Source organism: Suricata suricatta, chromosome 9 (assembly GCF_006229205.1).
Source record: "Suricata suricatta isolate VVHF042 chromosome 9, meerkat_22Aug2017_6uvM2_HiC, whole genome shotgun sequence".
Taxonomy (NCBI): domain Eukaryota; kingdom Metazoa; phylum Chordata; class Mammalia; order Carnivora; family Herpestidae; genus Suricata; species Suricata suricatta.
The window spans coordinates 29514526-29524492 of record NC_043708.1 but is presented as its reverse complement, the minus strand read 5'-3'; the positions used below and the strand labels follow the sequence as shown (position 1 = coordinate 29524492).

Here is a 9967-nt window from a genome sequence, read left to right as displayed (position 1 = left end):
CTCTCTCTCTCTCTCTCAAAAAAAAATTAAATAAAAACATTAAAAAAAATCAGAAGGCTTACAAACATGATGGGTGTGCACAGAGAGACAAAGAAACTGTGAACATCAACTAAATGGGCATGAGGGAAGAGAGGTTTTTTGAAGATACACAGTGTTTGGGGTTTGGGTCAATATAAAACAAAATCCTGGCACGGACGGATGGGCAGACAGGAGGCGCCGTGTATGTGTGTCTTAGCTGGCTTTGGGGAGAAGACAGATAGGGGAAATAGCCTCAGGGTTAACAAGACACCTTTTCTTCTGTTGACCATCTCTGCTCTGGGCTGCTTGGCCTGCAGCATAGGGGTCTATAGTCCAAGTTACTTGTTTTGCCTAACCTGGCCCTTTTCTCCTGTGAAAGCAGCTTCTCTGCTATGGTACTAAATTGGGGGGCACTTTGCCCTGCATGCCTAATCTTGCTTACCTCAGATACCTTTGTATTGGGAGCCTTTGCACCCGTTCCTATCTTGGGCCTTTGCTTGCTCCTCTCTATCTTTGGGGTTCAGCACCCCCCTATTCTTGGGGTCCCTTTGCACTGTCCTATTCTTGGGGTGACAGTCATGTTTATCCAAACTTGAGTGTGAGCATCATATGGCTTTTTATTTCTCTATGCCTTGTTCACCCGTTGGTATAAGCCCAGGGGGTTCCTATGCCTATCCCCCACAACTCTATGCTTAATAACTTGTGACCTCCTTTTTAACATTAATTATAGTAGTTTTGCTTGGAGAGCATACAAGATGAGCAGTTTCCAGGATTTTCTTATTAAATAATGATGTTGAGTGTGACTTGATTTTGGGGGCATACATTGTGAAGAACAGTACTTTGCTTCACAGTTGGATGAAACTGGTGATGTTGGAGATTATAGGTTGATACTTCTCATATATGAAGGAGAAGTGCATGATGATGTTTTGTTTGGTTTAGTGGTTAAAGGAGAAAAGAGTATTTAATTTAGAGCAGATATTAGCAAACTATGGCCCGTGTAGTTTTTGTATGGCTCATTTATTAAAAATGCTTTTTTTTTTTTTTTTACATATTTAGTGGTTAAAAAAATAAAAGAAGAGTAATGTTTCATTCTTAGTGAAAATTATATGAAATTCAAATTCTAGTATCCGGAGATAGTTTTATGGGAAAACTATCATGTGTTCATATATTGTCCAGAGCTGCTTTCAGACAGCAGAGTAGCTGCAGCAGCTCCTGTGAGCTGTAAAGTAAGAAATGTTTTTTGTTTGGCTTTAAACAGAAAGTTTTCCAGCCTTCATTTAGAGGCAGTTAGGTGCCACAATTTAGAGCCAGGACTCCGGAGTCAAACTGCTCCTTAATGTATCATTTTGAGATGTTGGGCAAGTTACTTATCTCTTTCTGTCTCAGTTTCCCCATCTGTAATATTAGAAGAATAACAGTTCTGACTTCATGAGGTGATTATGAGGGTTAGATAAGTTAATGTACATAAAGCACTTAGAAATGTGCCTGACCCATGGTCATTGCTTGGTATTAAATATACTAGTTGATATACTTGGTAAAGTATAAAATGTTAGTTGTCATTAAGTGTTATATAGCTGATAATCACTTTGTAACATGAACTGGAAAAGATGCATGGAAATTCTGATTGAGAACAGCTACAGTTATATTAAGGAAATACTCATTGGTTAACTATATGCTTCCAGATCTGGATTCAGTGGTGTTCAGTACAGAGAAGATTATGAATCTAACACAAAGCATAGATTGTGAGCACGTCTTTACATTGCTGCGCATAAAATGAGCATTGTATAAAAGATTGCTTGTCTTCCATGCAGTGTGCTAGCCGGAGGGGAGAGTTACTCGAGTCTTTGAAATGAAATGTAAGATAAGTTTACTTCATGCCTAAAAATCTAGTGTGACTATTTCTGTGATTCCAAGTGGCTTTCTCAAGAGCCCTATCAAAAATATATTTGACATCTTGAATAGCTTGAACCTATCACTCGTGACTGAAATATGACAGGTTCTTTATGTTAAGCATAAACTCTCAGAATTTAAGGGATTAAACTATGCATTTAACATAAAACTTACCATTCTAACACATTTTGAAATAATCTTATTTGGTAATGTTAAGTATATTCGCATTGCCATGCATTGGTTTTCACAACTTTTTCGTACTGTGAAACAAAGTCTATACCTATTGAACAACTCCCTCTTTCTTCCTCTTGCTAGTCTTTGGTAACCACCGTTCTGCTTCTATCTCTAGGAATCTGACTACTTTAGATAGTGGAATCATCCGGTGTTTTGTCTTGTCGTGACTGACTTCACGGGGCATATTGCCTCAAGGTTCATCAGTGTTGTAGCATGTGACAGGATTTCCTTCCTCTTAGAGGCTGACGACTACTCCGTTGTGTTCACAGACCCCATTGTGCTTGTTCATCCACGGGTGGACACTTGTGTTGCTGCCACCTCTCGGCTATTGTGCGTATTGTTGCTGTCAATATGGGCATCCAGGGATCTCTGAGATCCTGCTGCTGCTTCTTTTGGATAAGTACTCAGAACTAGGATAGCTAGATCAAATCTGGTAATTACAGTTGTAAAATTTTATGTATTTTGAGAGTGAGGGTGTGTGTGCAGGAGAGGGACAGAGAGAGAGGGAGAGAGAGAGGGAGAGAGAGAATCCCAAGCGGGTTCAATGCTGTCAGCACAGAGCCCAAGGTGGGGCTCAAACCTATGAACCCTGAGACCATGACCTGAGCCAAAATCAGGAGCTGGCCACTTAACTGACTGAGCCATCCAGGTGCCCCCATTATAGTTTTGGCATTTTTATCCATCCAATTTAAAAAAAATTTTTTTTAATGTTTTATTTACTTTTTACACAGATAGAGACAGAGCATGAGAGGGGGAGGGGCAGAGAGAGAAGGAGACCCAGAACTGGAAGCAGGCTCCAGGCCCCAAGCTAGCTGTCAGCACAGATTCTGATGTGGGGCTCAAACCCACGAATGTGAGATCTGACCTGAGCCGAAGTCGGACGCTTAACAGACTGAGCCACCCAGGTGCCCTTATCCATCCAATTTTTGAAAAAGCTGATCTTATTAAAAGTAGCTAACACAGTTCTCAGCAGGGAGGCTTACCACAATTTGGGGGCTATATTGATTTAAATATCAAGAGCTATCTGACAGCCATTCATATTTTGTGCTATTCTTAGGGATGTGTAATTGAGAGCTAAAATATTTTTTACAGATAAGGAGTAAAGTAAGAAACTGCCTCAATTAAACTTGATATATTGCTAAGTTATCCATTATTGAGATGAATATAGATCATGGTTTTGTTAAAGATGAAAGCTAATATACCCTTTTTCTAATATGAAAACCTTTTTATCACTATTAAAGTTTTAGCTCTTTTAATTATAAAGAAAATACATGATCATTGCCAAAAAATCAGAAAAATGTAGCAAAACATAAGTTTATGTTTAGAATATAATACATATATATATATATTTGTATAGTTAATGTTGCTGCATTTGGCTGTAGTTTTCATTGTCCTGCTCCATGTTGGTAACTAGTATACAGTTTTTCATTTACCTCTTGGTTTTTGGTTGAGGTTTTACTCCATTTTGGGGGTAAAGTCTTCTAATATTGCATGTACAAGAGTTTGTATCATTTTTATACTTATGGAAGCAATTGCTAGATCTTGGGTGATTTATTTATCATTTTGTATTTCTACCAGTAGTTTATAAGAGGTCTGGGTCTCCATACTTAATTTTTATCTGTAGAGATGGGTGTTAAATGATATATTGTGGTTTTCTTCCTCCCTCTCCCCTCCCCTCCCCTCCCCTCCCCTCCGCTCCCCTCCCCTCTTTTCTCTTCTTTCATAAGCAAGCAAGCTGTAAGCCCAACATGTGGCCTGAACTCAGGACCCTGAGATCAAGAGTCTCATGCTCCACTGACTGAGCCAGCTAGGTGCCCCTAAACTGTGATTAAAAAATTTTTTTAATGTTTGTTTATTTTTGAGAGATAGAGCATGAGTGGGAGAGGGACAGAGAGAAGGGGACACAGAATCCAAAGCAGGCTCCAGATTCTGAGCTGTTAGCACAGAGCCTGACCTGGGGCTCAAACTCATGAACAGTGAGATCATGACCTGAGCTGAAGTCAGATGCTTAACAAATGAGCCACCCAGGCACCCCCACTAAACTCTGGTTTTAAATTCTATTTTGCTTATTACTGATGAAGTTGAACATTTAAAAAATTTTTAATGTTTTATTTATTTTTGAGAGAGAGAGAGTGAGAGAGAGAGAGACATAGAAACAGCGTGAGCAGGGAAGGGTCAGAGAGAGAGGGAGACACAGAATCTGAAGATAGGTTCCCCCTTGACGCAGGGCTCAAACCCACGAACATGAGATCATGACGTCAGCCAAAGTCAGACGCTTAACCAACTGAGCCACCCAGGGGCCCCTGAACATGTTTTCATGTGTTGTTTTTTATCACATCTTTTTCTGTATTAGGTATGTCCGTTGTCCTTTATTTTCATTTGTTTGTTTGCCTGTTACTGATTTTGAAGAAATTTTTTATACATAGTTATTCTTTGTATATTACACATATACATAAATATACACAAACATATACCTATATAATAATACATGTTTTAATCTATCTTCTAATTTGTAGCTTGTCTTTTCATTCAGTTTATAGTGTCTCTCAAACAGAAGTTCTTAATTTTAAGTTATCAGTCCTTTACAGTGTGTACTTTGAGAATCATGCTTAAGAAATATCCTAAAGGTCATGAAGATATTCTTTTATGTTCTAAAATTTTTAAAGTTTTTCTCTTTACATTAAAATCTTTAATCCATCTGTCAGTTTAAGAACTTAAATATGATGAATCTCCATGTAAAATACACAGTTCATATATTTGCTTGAATACCCATTAAGGCTGTGATGCCAAAAGTCTGGTAAACATTGTCTTAAATATAAGGTAGTTGCCTAATTAGTGGAAAGAGAAGACAAACATCGAAAGCGTTTTTGCATTAATGACCGCTATTTTAAGAGATTTGTTAAAATACTTTTTTTTTTCACAGCCTTGACCTCAGTTGTGGGTGACAGTCTGCCACTCTGATAACCTTTAAGTTATAGACCACTGATTTCTGACTGAGCTGGTCGGACTACTTGAGTGTGACTACAGAAATAAGAAAATCCCTCAAACCAAGAAGTTAATCATAGCATAATAGAGCTGAAAAACTACCCAGCTTGTCTATTTTCATGTTACAGCTTTTTGATACATAAGTTGTGTGAGCCGCGTAGGCATTTAGGATGTAGAAGAAGAGCACTTGGAGTCTGTGATGACCTTGCAGCATTTGTGACCTTTCTGGTTATTCAGTGAGGGCCTTGTTTGTCCATCAGTGTTATACTGCCTGCTACCCCGTCTTCCTTTTCTGCTGTCCACTGTTCGTGGTATCTTAAGGAAGAAGTAAAACCAACCTTTCCACCTAAGCAATTTATACTTGTAAATAGACCTCGGAGAGAACATAAAGTAGACTGACTTTTATTATCTGAGAGCAGTTAATGTTGCTTGGTTGCATCAGCATTAACTTGAAGATAACATCTGTGATAAAATATTCTGACTTAGGATAAAACATGACCTTTGAAAATATTAAAATATTGCTTGTTATGAAACATAATTAACATTAAGTCTATAAGTACCTGCCAGGGGTGCCTGGCTGGCTCAGTCAGTAGAATATATGACGCTTGATCTCAGGGTTGTGAGTTCAAGCCCCATGTTGGGTGTGGAGCCTACTTTAAAAACTAAATAAATAAAAAATAAGAAGTAAACTTAAAATATTTAAAATATATGTTATGATACATTTGTGATCATACTGGTATTTTCAGCTGTGCTGGAGTCAGCTGAGAGCCCCGTGGAGTAATCTAAGTAGAAGTACAAGTTTAAATAAAGTCACACAACAGCCCAGTGTGTGTCCATGCATTTTTGTCCCTCCTGGGAAAAATGAAACTGATAGAACAGCTGTTCTCTGTCACCTAGAAGTCTCTAGAGTAACCATTGATGGGGCGTAAGCATTTAAACCACAGGGTATAAAATAAATGCATAACTTTTGTAGTTTGAGTAGAAAATATGTGTTCATTATCTAATACTGGTTTTTGGTATGAAATGGACACTTGAATTTTTATTTTGCTTTGTCTTTTCACTGTTCAGTGTTTTTCAAAAAGAAATTCTGTCCTTATCATATAGATCCCGTACATTTAGTATGTTCCTTGGCATTCAGTCATGTGCTACTGTTAGCGTTATAATAGTAGGGAAAGGTTAATTTCTATCTGTTTTAGCATTCATAATATTTGACTCTTTGTAGAGGCAGATATGATAGAACATTCAATACTAAGGTGTCTCTTTTCTCTTTTCCCATTGGGAGAGGCCATTAACATTTCCACTGAATTTATCTACTCTGAATAATAATCATGAGCTTGTTCTCTTTCAGTGCACTTAGTTAATATAATCAATTTTTATCTTAATATGGGCTATCGTGAATAATGATGGACTCTGACTTCGTTTTCACTGATAGTTTACATTTAAAACGGAATTGGTATCGGTGTGTAGTAAAACATGCAGTGACACAGGCATGAGAAGTCTTGGTAATTTTGTTGTTAAAATGGGTAATCTTGGCTAAGTCAAAGTTAGTAGGTCTCAATTTTTTGTCTGAAAATGAAGGAAGGTGTTAAACTGAATTACAATTCTTATGTGAACATATTGTATAGAAACCAGCATTATGCAAAACTTTTGTAAATACTCTAAGCAGTGTATGTGTCTGTATGTGTTTGTGTGTTTGGAATTTTTGTCTTAAATTTAAGTGTATGTGTCTTCTCAGAAAAGGTTATTCGGGTTTTTTTGTTTGTTTACAAAAATCATTAGCTTTATTAAAGTTATAAATTAAAACAGGAGTTTCACACTTGAGCACATTTTTAACTCTGAAAGGTTTGGTTTGTTTTTTGTTTTAAATATAGCTTAAGACCCCTTTAATTTAAATTACACTTACTAGGGGCACCTGGATGGCTCAGTAGGCTAAACTCGATTTCAGGTCGGGTCATGATCTCACTGTTTTGGCTCAGGTCATGATCTGACTGTGAAATCGAGTGCCAACCCACCCCCAACTCAGGCTCTGTGGTGTCAGCATGGAGCTTGGAGCTTGCTTGGGATTCTCTCTCTCCTTCTTTCTCTGTTCCTCTGCCGCTTGTGCAGGCTCACTCTCTCTAAATAAATAAACCTTAAACATTTTTCAATTTAATATCATACGCCTAGGGGGCGCCTGGGTGTCTCAGTTGGTTAAGTGTCCAACTCTTGGTTTCAGCTTAGGTCATGATCTTGCAGTTTGTGGGGTCAAGCCTTGCATCAGCCTGCTTGGGATTATCTTTCTCCCCCTCTTTCTTCCCCTCCCCCACTCTCTCCCTCTCAAAATAAATAAATAAACTTAAGAAAATCATAAGCCCAAACTAGGCATTCAGTGACATTTAAATTGGGATCCTAGGTTTAATTTTTTAGATATACTAACATGAAGGGTTTCTTACTCCAAGTTTTTAAAATACCAATTATTCCTGTTAGGCCCATTTCCAACTCAAAAATAGTAAACTGTGGGCCTGATTTACTTTTTTCTCCTCCCAATTCCAACCCACACTCTTTCCTTTCCTCTCCCCACCCCAAATAACTTTTTTTTTTTTTTTAACTTTTATTATGTTTGTATTGTAAACCAACCTGGTTCACCAGGATCTTTTTTTAGTGTAACCGTCTCAAGCAATTCAAAGTTATCTTTCTAAGCAAATTTGGAGCCATGTTTTCAGATGACTGAGGTTAAACCTTAGAAAATCTGGAGCTATAGACACCAGAGTGATTTGTGTTTTGAGAACGAGGGCATAAGTAGAGCCTCCTTGTAGGGTCTCTGCCCGCAGTGACTCTGAGGCCAGGCCTCCCAAGCAGGGCGGCCTCCACACCTGTCACCCCTGGAAGTGGGTCCACACCAGCAGATCCTCAAGTCTGACAGGTCTGCAAGCGTGGGAGCTTTTTCAGTTCATGTGTTTTTTGCTGGCTTCTGTTCTGTATTCTCTTATTTGTCAGGCTACAGTTGTTAAGTGTTTTAAAAGGAAACCTATTTGGATTTTGCACATCTCCCATGTCTTATTTGTGTTTACAGTCATAGTTCAAAGGTTCTTCTTCTAACAGTTCTACCTAGAACAACTTTGTAGAGCTCAAAGAATGTTTATATCCTAGACAAAGTTGCAGAGGGCACATAAACAGGGCTTCTATATCTGGTCCACATTCCTGACTCGTGTATTATGTACTGTGATATCTTAACTCTCCAATTGTATTATAAGCTTTTTGGCATGGACTTTATACTGTGCTCGCTGGTGGAAACGTAACACAGGCCACACATATAATTTGACATTTTCTAGTAGCCACATTCAAAATAAGTAAAAAGAAACAGAGGCAAATAAGTTTAATAACGTACTTTATTTAACCTAGTATAATCTAAACATTATTTCATTGCATAACCAGTATAAAAATTATTGAGATATTTTACATTCTTTTCCCTCATAGTAAATCTTCGAAGCCCATTGTTATTTTATTCTTAGTGCCCGCCTCAGTTCAGAGAAACCGTATTTCAGATACTGGGTAGCCGCATGTAGCCGGTGGCTGTGGTTTTGGGCAGTGCTGCCTTATAGTTTTGCAACTCAGTGCTCATAACGTAATTGTTGCTTCGTGTATGAATGTGTGTGTCATTTCTCCAATTGAATACAATATAAAATATTTTTAAGTGCCCATCTTTATTTTCTTTCTTTTCAAGGCCCTTCCTTCTTCAATGATTATAGTAGCAGTTTACTGCCCTGTGATAGCTGCTGTTTTCATTGTTCTGAAGATGGTCAACTACCGACTCCACCGGGCGCTTGATGCCGGAGAAGTTGTAGATAGGAACGCAGACGAGTTCCCAGATCAGCGAGCCAAAGCTGAGCAAGGCAACTGTTCAACCAGGAGAAAAGACAGTAATGGACCAAGGTGAGGACACCCAGGCCACCCAGGTGTCACACTGCATGTGGACATGGTGTGAAGACTGTGTTGTGCCGCTCACCTGATGTGCGGTTTCAAGGCAGTGTTTGATCTTCCCATCATATTAGAGGTATAATGACAGGGACAGATTGGTCACACTAGACCCCAGCAAAGCTAATTGGCATATTTGGGGGGATTGACTCTGGCCTTATTACTACATAGCATGCTAGAACAATAACAGTTACAACTGTAAAATGGTTTATTCACACCAAAGACCAAAAACAGTGTAAAGAAATAATGAAGCATGGCTTATAAATCTTAGCATTTATATTTTATTTATACCTATAAATAAAATGTATCCATCTCTTAAGCAAATGGTGGTATTTTACTTGACATTTATAATCTGCATTTTCTACTTCAACTGTTGTAAATAGTTTTCAGTGGTATATTCTCACCTTAGCAATTTAGCTGTTGCTTCCCTCCATCTTTGCATAACTGACCTCTTAGGACTCAAATTTGTGGAGCTGTCACCTTCTCCGGGAGGATTTCTTTTTCCACCCCAGCTCAGTATTCCTCCAACGGCTCTCAGTCACAATCTCTTCATTACCTTGACCTCATCCCCTTTCAAGTGTTGACAGAAGGATTTACTTGATCCATGGTCAGTTTATTGTGACTTCGTAGAAATGATAGGTACCACTAATCTATGTCTTCAAAGAACAGTTACTGTATGAACACTTGACACATGTAATAGTTCTCAAAACAATTCTGCGAGGTAGGTGCTCTTATTATTCCTGATTTTTAGATGTGGAAATTAGGATGTGAAGGGTTAAATATTCCAGGGAGTCAGATCTGAAGTCCATGTTTTTAACCACTCTGCCGTGTTTCTACTCAGTATAATATGAAAAGTAGGTACTCATTTTTTAAAGAAAGGTGATGC

General features: G+C 38.3%; 1 protein-coding gene across 9 annotated transcripts in view; it reads left to right on the top strand.

The window, feature by feature from the left end:
* PCNX1 (pecanex 1) overlaps positions 1–9967 on the top strand; it is a 169240-nt gene that overhangs the window by 30540 nt on the left and 128733 nt on the right. For all 9 annotated transcript variants that reach the window (XM_029952862.1, XM_029952861.1, XM_029952860.1 and 6 more), the window contains exon 2: positions 8831–9039. In XM_029952862.1, coding sequence (XP_029808722.1) covers positions 8831–9039 — 209 coding nt within the window. The remainder of the gene's footprint in view (positions 1–8830; positions 9040–9967) is intronic.